The 14,301-nt window shown below is 46.8% G+C and overlaps 1 protein-coding gene and 1 pseudogene across 2 annotated transcripts; both read right to left on the reverse strand.

Annotated features, from left to right (window-relative positions):
* Window positions 1-1,395: 1,395 nt before the first annotated feature.
* On the reverse strand, window positions 1,396-1,830 carry LOC103682003 (annotated as a pseudogene).
* A 4,271-nt stretch (window positions 1,831-6,101) lies between these two features.
* GPX5 (glutathione peroxidase 5) lies at window positions 6,102-13,617 on the reverse strand. 2 transcript variants are annotated; one of them, XM_008711508.1, is made up of 5 exons: window positions 13,531-13,617; window positions 10,563-10,716; window positions 7,884-8,001; window positions 7,381-7,480; window positions 6,102-6,308 (listed from the first exon to the last, which is right to left on the reverse strand). In XM_008711508.1, the coding sequence occupies exons 1-5, from the start codon at window positions 13,615-13,617 to the stop codon at window positions 6,102-6,104; spliced, it is 666 nt and encodes a 221-aa protein (XP_008709730.1). The 2 variants fall into 2 exon arrangements, with proteins under 2 accessions (XP_008709730.1, XP_008709731.1); XM_008711509.1 differs by lacking the exons at window positions 6,102-6,308; window positions 7,884-8,001 and having other exon boundaries at window positions 7,365-7,480.
* Window positions 13,618-14,301: the final 684 nt, after the last annotated feature.

The raw sequence follows: 14,301 nt of genomic DNA on the forward strand, positions 1-14,301 counted from the left end.
ACCCCCGCGACCCCCGCCGCCAGAGACGCCGGAGGCAGAGGCCCGCGGCTGGGCTCCGATCCCCACCGCCCTCCGCGCGCAGACCGGTGTCCGAAGGCATTGGAAGGAGGCACACCGGCCCCAACGACTCCTTGCAAAGCAGGCGAGCCTGTTCCTACCCTGGCGGAGGTGCCCACGTGGGGGAGCGAATTCCACCTGCCGGACTCCTGCGCTTCCGGCCGGGGAGCCCCGCCCGCCTTCCTCCCTCGCAGGACCCCCAGCCCGCCCGGCCCTTGGTTGCTGGGTTCTAACCTGAGGATGGAAAATACTACCCTGAAGCCTTCAGAGAGCTAGTATTTCCTTCGGAAATAGCACTGTTTTCCAAATATGTAGCTGCAACACGGGCGAAGGAAATGCAGGAAACAACGTGATCATTACTTGAACATTTTCTACAGTCTCGTACTCAAATCCACTGTTGACTTGTGTTTTAGCTCATTTCAGACTTTGTTCTATGAAGGTTTTCATTGGAGTATTTTTGGAGTGGGCATGGCTGTAGCTATACCCTCACACACGTATATACAATATAATATATATGTATTTATTATTTTAATTAGAAAAATTTTAACTTCTGCTCCTTTAATACGTCTTACTGTGCAAGAAACAGTCTTGCATACATATCTGAAATAATGTATCGTCACACGCTGTGTAAAGGCAAATACCATAGGTACCATAGAGCTGATCATCTGTCCAGAGTTCTCAGCTTAGGGGATCTCACTTCCTGACTTTTACATTGATTTTTGAAAGTCACAAATGTCATGTCCAAGAATTGTTAAGGGGGCTGTAGAAAATAATCACTTTGTTCAATATTATAGTTGTAAAACTGGAGTATATATATTTTTTAAGGTTTTAATTTTTCATTGGTGTGCCCCAAACTTTCTTCATGTCTTCCCTTATTTCTTTATTTGAGAGAGAGAGAGAGCAGAGGTGTGGTGGGGTCATGGGCAGAGGAGAGAAGCAGAGTCCCCGCTGAGCACAGAGCCCCACAAGGGACTGGATTCCAGTTCCCCCAGACCACGACCTAAGCCAAACCAAGGGGTGGCTTAACTGCACCACCCAGGCGTCCCTGGAAAATATTTTCTTTAAGAAATGAAAAACTAATAAGTAAATGCCACTTATCATCATTGTTACATCAGTACAGACTAGCAGGAAAAAATACTATGATAAGCTTGTCTCTGATGCCAAGAAAACATTCTAGTTCAAGCTTTAATACCTTCCTATGTTTTCACTAGATAAAGTGTTCACTTTTCTGTTCTTTTCATTTTTTCCCATATTTCACATCAGAGGATTGGTACAGCCTTTAAAACTTCATTAAGAGGAGCAAATTCAATATCTATTGATTTCTTCTCAAAAGGCATTTTAACTCATTGGGTAGCCCAACTCTTCCATTCTCATGAATACTCTAGCCATGACAAAACTCGATAGGACACAGACAAATCCAATAAATAGAAGAAGAAATCTACTGAATTTTGGAATGTTTGGTGCATTCGATCCATCCAGGATTATGAGCCCTAAGCCTCCCACTGTAAACAGGAAGCTGGATTGGAGTCCTTCCATAATATATTGTCCAAGCAATCTACTGCTCTCTGATGCCCATGCTCATCGGTCATAGAGCCAAAACTCGGAGGTTCACCAGTAACATCATCAATGATTCTTCTGGTGATGAGGAAGTAAGAACACCACCGGCGGAGCATACACAGTCATGGCCCACAGCAAGTGCACCCAAGGTGGCTCCTTCAGCTTTAGTTTGGGGCATTCGAGCACTAAGAACAGGACTCAGTCCAAAGTCTCCATGTTGATGGTGGCAGGGGCAGCTTTTGACCCCCTGTAGTATTTAATTTTTATTTAACACTATAACATAAACTATTTCCCATGATGGTCAAGCTAAAGGAAACACTTATATAGCCCTAGCTATTGGGGTTGGACCTCTTCTAAGAACTGAACATATAATGACTCGTTATTCCACATTCTTACATTATGTGTAAGAGACAATGTTCAATCCATCCATTGATCTATCACAATTTAATTGGATGTCTTTGACCTATCTTCTGATAAAGAAGACATTTGGTACTGAGGTGCATTTTAGAGGTTGAGGACCAGTGCTCCAGAGCAAAGGCTGTCTTTCTGACTCCGTGTCTTCTCTTCCTAGGACTATCCCAGCCTAAGTTAAAGAGCGAGCTCAATTCTTGGTCCTGGGGAGGGGCCAAAGGTCTGACCAACCCATTGGTCCTCTCTTGTCTTTGACCCCCAAACCATAAACATTGTCTTCTGAGTAGGAATGTGGCTTTCCTAGCTGAGAAGTCAGTCTCTGATAGGACAACATTCCCAGAGGGTCAGTGTCCTTAATACTTTCTGAGCAAACGTGGATGTTCTCTGAGCCAGGTTTGGGGATAAGGTGGTAGTGTCGGGATGTGTAGAAAGTATGATGAGTCAAGGGTAAGACTTTATGATGGTGTTCAGATTACTTTTTTTGAACTAATGGCTCCAAAAAAGGTTACACTTAATCTTATTTTCCACTTATTTCTTTAAAGAATCCAAGGATCTAAATCAATCTTTTCTAACCAAGATACCACATCAGGTACAGCAGTTTCAGTTAGGGCTAGTCCCTGGTTTATTTTGTGGTAGGTGGTCCACTGCCATTTTCCAGGGTCTTTCTTTTACTCTTTGTAGGAACAAGCTGGTGCATTATATGCAGAGACGATTGTGCATCCTTTTGGTCCACCTGTCACTCTCCCGGGGAGGACGGCCTCATTTACTTCCCTGGCTGTGGATCTGGGAGTCAGCATCAGGCCTTTCACTTGGCCTTTTCTACTGTGATAGCTCTTACAGCACATGCGAAGATGTCAATGTGGCGGTTTGCCAACTACCACGTATATCATTTGGGGACAAGAGACATTTCTACCAGATGGATCCATGGCCTTAGTGGATGAACAGTGAACCAGACCTGGGCCAGGACTCCTGCTGCGTGGTCCCCATAGCCTCCGTTCTCACCGGGGCCATGGCAACATGTTAGGCCTTCCAGTATCCATGTCCACCTGGATCGTATGTACAACAGTTCTTGAAATGTTAGGGTATTTCTCTTTCCTGATTTTATGGTTACTGAGTGAATGGTCAGAAGCCCCTTTAGGAAAGGAATGGGGAAATTACTTTCTATATATTTGTGGTGGTGTTGCAGTTCCTGCTTTCTCAAGACTTGGCTTCTCCTTTTGTCAGTGATTCTGGGTCTGAAAACTGGTTCAAGATCAGAAGCTGAGCAAGGTGTTGTCATTTTATTTGTAACTGGGGCTGCCGTGCTCAGTCTCCTGGTTATCTATTCTTGGTTTCCGCTGATTGTACAGACAATGATAACCTATGTTGGCTGCTCATCTGCTTTGCTTCTAGGGAAGCTGTGTTCTATGAATCGTCTCCAACACTCTGGAGAGTTGACTGCCACACACACACACAGATTCTGATGGGTGAGTGCTGCCAAGTCTGGCCTGAATCATTTCAGGATCCTATAATCCACATTACTAACAGTGAGGCTACTTCTATAGCAGACTCTCGTATCAGCCCAGGCCTTTTGAGGACACTCACCACACATCCTCTCAGTGATCCTGCACATCCCTTTTTCTTTTTTCCAACTCCTGCAACATCGTCCTCAGTGAGTTTCCAGCATCACATGGTAAATCCACTCTAGTGTGGACACTTCTCTCAGCTTTTGATCCCTCCTTTCTGTCATCAGGCACAACAATCCTGGCATTTCTACTACATTTAATGAGAGCCATTTCTTTTTCCAAGCAGGAGAATCCAAACAGTGTGTTGCGTTCTTGCCAATGTGTAAAATTTCTGCACTTTGGGAAAATATTCCAATATCAATGAGCTCTCCTGTAGCTAACTTTGTGTTCCATGCCCCTTGATCCAGAACCTTTAGGATCTAGTTCTTTATGGGACAGGTGTTGAGTAGGTGGCAGAGCCCATGATGTTTGGCAGAACAGAGCTTCTGCATTGTCGTCAAGCAAGAGGGACATGCTTACCCTGAATAAGGAGACTGGGGGGTCTTGGAAAATCTGGGGATCTAGATGTTCTAATGCATCCAACCAGATGTCTCCGCCCAGTGTCTCAAGGTTCTAGTCTTTTCCAATCAAGGCCATGACCTGGACATAGAAGATAATTTAGTTTGAGAATTTAACCTTCTTTGGAGCTCTGCTATTCCTACGATTAAGTCTTGGACCTGAACCTTAGCTTTTTGTGCTGTCGGGCTGCAGGATATGAGAGGTTCTTCATCTCCTTTTATGGAGGCACTCTGGCTTCCACCTTTAGCCTTTATTGGGTCAGATATCACCCGCAGCCTTTGATCATCTCTCTTCAACGCATCAATTTCTTCTAGTCACCACCTTACAATTGCCTTAAAATTGTATTGCCTTAACTGTACTGCCTCTCCCACATTTCTCAGGCACCTGACACATCACACCCACCGATACGTATCCTTTCACCAGTGTAACCACCTCATTCAGGTTTGATGAAAGTTTTAAAAATTGCTATGGGGCAGCTGGGTGGCTCAGTCGATTAAGCATTGGACTCTAGGTTTTGGCTCAGGTCATGATCTCAGGGTTGTGACATCGAGCCCCGTGTTGGGCTCTGCACTGGGCATAGAGTCTGCTTAAGATTCTCTCTCTTCCTCTTCCTCTGCGACCCCCCTCTCTCTCCCTCTCTAAAAAAATAAAAAATGAAAATTGCACGGCTACTCTATGCCGGTGGCTATTTGCGCTCTACCCCTCTCCTCACTGCCACCTGGATGGTGGATAGCTCAGCTTCAAAGCTCTCATCTTAGCACCTTCTTCCTCAGATCCCTTCTGGCACCAACCGTTGCGGGCTGGGTTGCCTGTAAAGACTCAAAGATGGAGATTTGCCTGCAAAGCTTACTGGAGCACTACCTCAGGGTCAAGAAGGGCTTCAGACCCTCCGGGGTCTCTGCAACTGGGATGGGCCCTTCAGAGGTGTCCCAAGTTGAGAAGTCAGGTCTTGCCTTTTATACCCTCCACTGACCAGTAATTGGATACAGGCTGCCCCTGGAAAGGGGACATGACCTCAACCTGAGATAATTCCTAACAAGGGATAACGGTTGAGAGCCACCAGGTGACAACCTCCCAAAGATCTGGGAGGATAATTCCTTCTATCCAAGGGGTTCAGGTAATCTGAGAAACACACCATCTGTGATAGTCACAGTGAGAAAGAAGAGAGAGATGAGAAAAGTTTGAGCACAGAATAGGGTAAAAAAAACCACCACAGTGATGCCAAATGCTGCAGAAAACATTTTATTGGAGACAGTGCAGGGCTGGTTCTGGGGCTGAGGACTCCAGGGTGGAGAGGGGAAAGCCCATCCTTCAAAGGATGCCTTGCCCAAGTGTCATAACCGGAGTGCACTGGAGGTCAAACAGTAGGGAAGTTTCTGTAGGATCTCAATTAGAGAGGGGCTCTGGGTCCCACTCTCATGAAGATGCCTTCTCTCCATGCAAGACAGTCTCCTGCTCCCACTCCACCCTAGAGCCCCTCAACCAGAATGACCAGTCAGCGTGCGTGTGGGAGGGTGGGTGTCATGGATGAACACTGATCTGAGAAGACTTGGAAACTGACAATACATGTTTGTCCTAGGGGAGGGAGAGTGTTATGAGGTGGAACCTGGGCTGTACGGCTACCATCCCACTGTTACTTCTACACCTTCAGGGTAGAGAGAGAAGGGGGAACATTCTGTCTAGGAACATTCTTCTTCAGGATACCGTGGCAGACTGAACCATCCTCATGGAAGGCTGATTTTCCTTTGATGGAGAGGAGTGATTAAATGTATAACAGAGGTCTGAGGATTTAGGGTTTCCATTCTTTTCTTCTTCTCCCACATATATACTCTTGCAAGGAGAAATATCAGTAGCCTTCCAAATATAAATCTACTTGGTAGAGAGTGGGAACTCTGGTGGTATAGAGTGATTTAGTCAAGTGGAGGCCATTTAGGAAGAATGTAGTGAAATAGGGAATTTTTTTAAAGGTCTTCAGATAAGAAGCAGGGTGGCTCTTCCCCAGACTCGGCCTTCCTATTTACTTTTGAACAGTTTCAGGTACTCTAGGATGTCTGACTTGACAGTGCTGATGGGAGTCCGGTGAAACCAGCGCATGACAGGGACTCCATCAGGCCCCACCAAGAACTTCTCAAAGTTCCAGCGGATGTCGTGGACCTTTACGGGATCCCAGGATATGTGTTTGAATGAGCCCAGAACCTCAGAGGGGTGTGGGCAGGAGAGCTGAAGCAGAGATGGAACAAACAAACAGCATCATTTCTGCTATTGTCACCCACAGGGAATCCGCTCCCTCCCATACCTAGATATTCTGATTTCCTGTGATTCTTAACAAATCCTCTGGATTGCCACCACGCCAGTTATCAAGATGGTTGTAGATGTAACAGCAAAAGTCTGTTCCCTTCTCCTGTTCCCCTGTAACCGCTGTGATCACAAACCACGCCACTGTGAGTAAGATACGTCACCTCTGTGGCTGTCAGTTTCCTTTTCCGCAAAGCGAATGGTTTAGATTAGAATGCGGTTTCCTAGGTCTTAGGGCTTCTGGTCCAGTAGCATTCCAAAAATATCTTTGGGACCAACATGGAGTTCCAACATTTTGTTTTGTCAAATAATAGAACTTTTGAGAAGCAGCATCACTTCATCATTTAATTTAAAAAAAGATTATTGTAAGAATAAATTACATATAGGTCCTAATCTCAGAATAAAGGGAAACCCTATGAGTCTGTTGAGTTTATGAAACCCTCTTTACACTGCCCTGTTTTCTTCAATTTGCTGAGGGTATATAAAAATATCTGTCTGGGCCAGCACTGGCTTGCCACCCAGCATTTAGAAACAATAGCTGGTGGTTAGGGACCCTGTCAGCCTTCTGTTCTCTGTATCTAAAAGTCAGTGTTTCATAAAAGGCACTTACTACATGGTATTAACTTGTTGATTTCTACTTCCCCTTCTCCAGTAGGAACCCATCAAGGACTAGGGACTGTGTCTTACCCTCCTTTATATCCACATAATTTAGCAAACTGCGTCATACTCAGCCAATGTACCTTGAATGAATGAATGTCAATGAGCAAACGAGGGTGGTCCTTGGAAACACTACCACTCTACATAGCCCTCTCCATCCCGAAAGCCAGAATCTCATAAATATTAACGAATTAAACCCCGATCTCTGTGCTAATGTGGAGACCTCTTGCCAAGAGTCCAATGCCACTTCCAGGCATGAGCCTTGGGTCCATTTCCACCAGAACCAGCTCTATGCTAGGAACACTGGGGAAGAAGAGGTTTGGGTCAATAATTCACTCACCTTCAAGAAGGTGAAGATCTTTTGTTCTTTCTCGCCATTCACATCCCCTTTCTCAAAAAGCTGGAAATTAGGTATGTATCCTTTCCCTGGACGGACGTACCTGCAACGAGCCACAACGTTCCCAGGAAGTTCCAGAAAGTGGGAGAGACAGCTATGATGGGGCACCATGGGAGGGGATGTGGAAAAAGATGTGGAAGACAGGGCTGGGAAGGGGAAATAAGGCCATTCTTTGACTTTGGGCTCCCTAGTTCACATAATATTTCTCTGTTCTGCTGTGCTCCCTGCTCTGCTTCTGTTCCAGCGGTGTCTGTCCTGAACCTCTGTGGTCCCTCCAGATCTCACTCCCAGGGAGAAGGATCACGTCGGGGTAGGACAACGCTGAGGTCAGTTGGCAGGTGCCCCCAATCTACCACCTGCCCAGGAAGTCCCCAGTATGAAAGTGGCTCTGGAGACCAAAGAAAGGTAGACAGGGGCCTCCTCTGGGGATCCAGGCGGGCACTTACTTCAGCCCTGGCAGGATCTCTGAGTTCTCTCCTGGCTCCTGCTTTCCAAATTGGTTGCAGGGAAAGCCCAGCACCACCAGGCCCGAGGGCTTCAGCTCCTCCTGAAGTGCGTTCAGCTCTGTGGGTGGAGAAGGGACAGTGAGGAGGCCCGACTGGAGACTTGCTTTGTGGAGAGAACGATCCGTATGCGCTTTCAGGGAAAGAGAGGCCTCCGGAAGGAAGAATCTCTAGATTGGAAAGACTCTTAGTGGCAGGGCTGAGGTTAGATGCTGGAGCTCCAGACACGCATTCAAAAGCCCTTTATTATAGGGTAATATTCCCCAAATCTGTGGCACATCAGAATCAGCCGAGGGCCCTTCCTGAAAAACAGGGGCGACCAGGTCCCATCCCAGAGAATTCTCTGATTCCCTTCTTCTGAGACGTTCCCCACTCATCTCAATTATTCAGAACCTCACCAGGTTCCTGTTGATTGTAAAAGGTGCAACTGCTTATGGAAAGTGTATTGAGGTGTTATTAATGGATACAGTTTCAGTGTGACAAGATGCAAATGTTCTGGAGATTCGTCTCATAAGAATGTGACTACACTTACCATGACTGAACAGTACACTTAGAAACAGTTAAAACTGTAAATTTTATATTATGTCTTTAGTTAACCACACACACACAAAAGTTTGCCTCCCCTGGTTGATTAATTGCTAGACTGAATCTTTCTTTATTAAAGGGAAAGACACAGATGACGAGAATGGGCTTCTCTCCTCTGTAGAGACTGGATGCCCCTGGGGAGCAGAGATCAACCTGACAGGTGCAAAGAGAACCAGAGAAATTCCAGGTCTAGCTTCCTGGTGTTCTTCAACAATCCTCAGGATGTCGAAGATACATTCTACCTAGTGGTCCTCACTGACATGCCCAAACACAAGACTGCACCTTCCCTTTTGCTGTTTTCCAATTTGATTGCTCAGATGTTTATAATCAACTTCTCTGTTAACACTTCCTGGGCTAGATGTGGCTTCAGTCCCCTGACAAACACCAGCCAGTCCCACTCAGATTCTGCATGGCCAGCTGGTCAACTGGTAGGTCCTCCGAGTCCTGTTCTTCTCCTTCTCCTTTCTTCTTTCCTCTCCTCTCCTCTCCTCTCCTCTCCTCTCCTCTCCTCTCCTCTCCTCTCCTCTCCTCTCTCTCCTCTCCTCTCCTCTCCTCTCCGTCCCTTCCCTTTCTATCTTTCTTTCTTTCCTTTTCACAAACTAGAGATTGTTTTCCTGATTCCATATGGTTCCTCAGTACCTCTCCCCACATCCTTCCCCCCATCTTCAGTCACTGTACATGACCACTTCCTCCAGGAAAAAGACAATAAATTAGGAATCCTGTCTTCCAGTCCTTAAGCAACTATTCCTTAGTGTCCTTGTCTGTTATTTACGGAGTGGGAACTAAATAAGTTGATTTTTAAAGTCACTGTAAACTGGTAAAATGAATTATGGTCCAACACAGTGTTATTCAGTCTTAAAAAAGAATGAGGAGATAGTCTGAACTCTAAAGTACTTTATTAATTAAAACAAAAAGCAAAGTGGCAAGTAGTATTTACATTATGCTGCAAATGGGAGGGGAATGCAGAAAAAAAACTCTATATATTTTGTACACATGACAATACCAGTCATCTAAGGAGAGGGGAATGTCTGCTCATGGTAGACTTTTAGATTCCTATAATTTTTGAGAGTTGTGAATATATTACCTATTCAAAACATAATAAAAAACAACAAAAGATGAAGTTCTTGTTAGTTTAAATATAAGTCCCTCTGTTTCTGGTAAAATTCATCCCATTCATTATTTCTTTTTTTCAGGTCATCTCCACTCCCAACACAGAGCCCATCACAGGGCTTGAACTCAGGACCCTGAGATTGAGACCTGAGTTGAGATCAAGAGTTGGACGTTTAACCAGCCGAACAACCCAGGTACCCTTAATTGTACTCTTTATTCATTGTCTTCTAAATCACGTGGTCTGAGGTATGAGAGAGATAAAATCCCTTCCTGAGTAACGTACAGAGAGGGGGAATCTATGTCCAGGAAGCACTGAGTCGGAGCCAGAAGAGTTGCCTCTATCAGCACCTGGTCTACCAGCTCTCCAGCCAGACACGGCTCCTGTATAAAACCCCATCCCCCCTCTGTCTTTGTAGGTTATCTGTAAAATTCTGGAAAAGTCTCAAAAACATCGATCCTGTCTCTGGTATTTACCAAGGAGACTTCTGGAATCTGCGGAGAGACCCCTAGTCCTCAGAGATTTATTGATTCTCCTGGAACTCTCAGGAGCAAAGCAGAGGCAGGACATAGGGAAGGAGTCAGCAAACTTTTTCTGTAAAGGTCTAGATGGTAAACACCTTAGACTTTGCCAGCCAGATGGTCTCCATCACCATTCTCATCAACTATTCACCTCTGCCTGGAGGTATGAAATCAGTATGTAAGTGCAGGGGCGTGGCTATGTTCTGATAAAAAAACTTTGTTTATACAAGCGGGTTGGCCAGATTGGGCCTGTGGGCCATTACTTGGTGGCTCCTGACATCAGGGAATGAAGTCACTTGATCATGAGCATTGATTTTTATATGTAATGAGAATATAATTCTCATTAAGATTTAGAATATAATGAGCTGGAAAATTCAGTCCCAAGGAGATGTGGCTGTGAATTCTTACCAGGATACTGAGCTGTCAGACCACAGTAAGTGGCCACATTGACAAAAAGAACGTGCTTGCCCGCGTACTGCTTGAACTGAACGTGTTCGTTTCCATTCAGAGGGAAGGCTTCATATTCATAGATGGTGCCTTTCACATCTTTGTAGCAATCCATCTGGAAGATTTAAAAAATGATATTAATAACAACAATTCCTAACATCTGTGTAAGCTTTCAAAGCACTCAAAGGGTAGTACTTGCATTAACTGAAAACAGCCAAGCAGCAAACAGGACTTGTCTACGGTGTGTATGACAGGATTGAGACTTAAGTCTTGTGACTTGGAAGCCACTGGTTTTTGAGCAACAAACTGTCAAGTGCCCTCTCCTGTTATCCTGGGAGAGGCAGGATACCAGAAAATGTGCTGGGATGAGATGAACAGAGCAGAGATTCATGAGCTGGGATGGGAAGACCAGGGAGGAAGTGAGGCCAAAAAGAAAATCTCATTGCCTTTCGTGCTTCTGGTTGGCTCTGGACTGAAGGTAGCCTGCCTGCATTCTCCCAGTGAAGGGAAGGTTTTGGACCGCTTGCATAGTGGAAAGAGCTCTGACCTGGGAATCAGAAGCCAGCTCTGCTGCCACGTGCTCTTGTGAGCCTGGGCAGTTCTCATCCTTGACCCTCAGCTTCCCCACTGGTAAATGAAGACATTCATCTAGATTCCGACCAGGTCCTCCAGGGGCCTTCCCGGTTTAACATTCTAGAACCTAGTATTAGCTGTGCCTTGAGTAGTCTTCTCTGTCCTGTCACTCTCTTACTCTAAGATGGTCACACAAGCCACTGCTGTGAAACTGTCTGTGGCTCCCAGCGGCAGACGGAGAGCACGAGATCATCTGCTAGTGCCACAGAAATCTCTCCGGCAGCACCCAGCTGCCGCATAACCAGCCCCCCAACCTGCCCCACTGAGCTCCGGGAGTCTAATCCTCACCTCCATCACTGGCTCCATCTATCCTATTCGTCCCCAAATCTCCTGAACATAGTTGAGCAGAATTCCATGTAACACAAATAAATTCCAAATAACAGAAATAAGTTGTCCACGACATTCTTACTGCCTGTTCTCAGCTTAAATTCCTCTACAAGGCAGATCTCACCTTATTCTTCCTCCACTCTATCCACGTTGGGTCGGTGAAGGACCCCTTCTTCAACATTGGGAAAGCTGCTGCCAGTCGCCCATGGAGCACAGGGAGTATGACACAGGAAGTGAGAAGGAAGCCACCGAACTACACGGTGAGAAAAAGGCAAAGAGGAACTGATCCGAGAAAGGGGAGAAGGACGTAAGGGGATGAGGAAGGTCCAGATTTAAACTAAGATTAAACGAGGCTCCCTGGAAATCCGATGGACTAGAAAGGATTTTAGCCAACCGCCACTACCCGGATGCAACACTAACAAAGCCAGACTTTCTCCAACCTCCTAGGCCAACTGCGTCTGTCACTAGCTCACCAGGCTCTTGTACTCGCTCCTGCTCCTGGGCAGAAAGGTGCCTTCTCCATGCAGGCTCTTGTACCTTCCCAAGTGCACACACAACGCATCCCAGCAAGACTGAGACATGCGGAAAGAGAGTACAGTATGAAGTCATCCATCTCGATTTCCATGATTCTAAGCTAAATGTTTTTAAGAATTTGTCTTTTATTTTTTTCCTTTGCTACTGCAATGAAATTTACTGAAAATCACGTTGGGTATCCAGGGTGTGGGGTTGTAGAGAGACTCTGGACCTGGGGAGTCCTTCTCAGGCCCGCTTCCTCCGGTTACTCACTGCTGCTTCAAACGTGTTTAAGTCCATATGATACATCACCAGTACCTCCAGACTCAGCTTTTTACTAAGCAAATTCTATAGCCCAGGGTCCAGGTCTTCATACCCAATGAGGCAGCCCTGAGTAACAGAAAAGCCACACCAATTCTCAGCAGTAGAGGGCCACCCAGGAGGTTCTCCGTCACTCTCAGAAAGGTGGGAAGACCTCACCAGAGCTGCCTTTCCCTGAGCACATTCTAGTGTCACAGCGCGGCTCACCTGTTGCCCACAAATTTCTAATGAGAAGCAGAGGCTGACAAAGGCGAAGGGACTTGTCCGAGACCAGAAGCGGTCGCCCCCCTACACGGAGGGAAGGTTGCTTGCCTCTCACTTTATGACTCCATTTTGCCTCCAGGTCACCCAGACCATTGCCGCCCTTCCCAGAGCTGCCCCTCCCACTGCTATACCCACGGTTCATCATGAAGGCCACTGAGCCGTGAACTGGGACTAGACTGAGGCCAGATCCAACACTCCTGATTCTAAACCCAGTTGCCTTAGACCTCCAATTATTTATTTATTTATTTATTTGGGAGACAGAACACACACACATGGGCGGGGGAAGGGGCAGAGAGAAGCAGACTCCCCTCTGGGCTCTGTCCCAGGACCCTGAGACCCTGACCTGAGCCAGACCCAGCTGCTTCACCGACTGACCCCCCAGGTGCCCCTAGACCTCCAGTTATTTTGCCTGTGTGTTATGTTTCTCTGATTAACTCTCTGGCTTTATCCATCTGTAAAACTTCCACATTGGTTTTTTCCACCTCACCCTAGGTGTCCCATGAGCTGCATCAGAGATGACTTAGCCCACCCTCTCCTCTAAACCCTGCCCCCCACTGTGAAGCCCGATGCCTTCCTGTGCCTTGGGCCCAGATCTGGTGCAGATACTGGTGTGGCTGGAAGGGTGTCCAGGCCACCATAACGAGAGATGCAGGACAGCAAGGACCACAGTAAGGAGACTCTCCCCACCGGTATTCAGCTCAAGGAACACCCATTTCTAGGACGGAAGAAGAGGCACGAAGAAAGGAAAGGTTCATGGAAAACCGCAAGAAGAAAGAAAGCAGAGGTCAGAGTCTTACAAGAATGACTGCAGCAGGACAGCGCAGTAACTCGACCGTGGAGCCCTACCCCGCCATCTCTGGAGGTCACTCACCTTCATCTTCTCAAGCTTGGCATTTGTCTGCGTGACGCTGACTAGCAGAAGGGGTACAAGGTAGGCGGCCCTCAACCGTGCAGTCATGACTAGTGCCCGTAGCTCTAGTGTCTGAGGCTGAGATCTCGCACACCCCGGCAGCCTTTTGATGCGCTGGCCAAGCCTGCGCAGGCCGGGCACAAGGCGGCAAGGATTTCTGGGGCATGAGTGGGGACGTAGGATTTAAACCACATCCTCACCCACACACACCCCCGTGGGCACTCAGTGCTCACCGGTGCGATGAGGACCTGGGACTCGTATAAATTCTGGCAGAACTATGAACAGGTGAGGGCAAGCACCCATGGTCCTTGAAGATTACTGTGTGTTTGAACCGCATGGATAGTAGGGTCCAGAGGCAGACAACGCTTCCCAGCATTGCAGTGCAGTCACTGCAAACGGGACGACAGACATTCCGAATACCATCCCTGATATCATGATGTGTGGACCACCCGGGACCTCTCAAGAGATCTGGAAGGAAACCGGCCCCGAGGAGGGAAAAGTATTCTCAACATGTATGAAGGGAGCCCATGTCTATGTTCGTTATGCAACAGCCTTCAAGTGCTCACAAACCAGTAAGGGAAGCACCCAGCCCTGCAGAAAATGGGCCGCAGACAATAAACCCAACGGCGTCTGTGCTGGGATACAATGTTCTCCTCCCAATAATCAAAGAAAGGATGTATTCTGTGTTTATCAGATCGGCCAAAGCTGAAAGGCGTGGGTGGCGTCACCCGC

This window comes from Ursus maritimus, unplaced genomic scaffold (genome assembly GCF_017311325.1).
Source record: "Ursus maritimus isolate PB19 unplaced genomic scaffold, ASM1731132v1 scaffold_30, whole genome shotgun sequence".
NCBI lineage: Eukaryota > Metazoa > Chordata > Mammalia > Carnivora > Ursidae > Ursus > Ursus maritimus.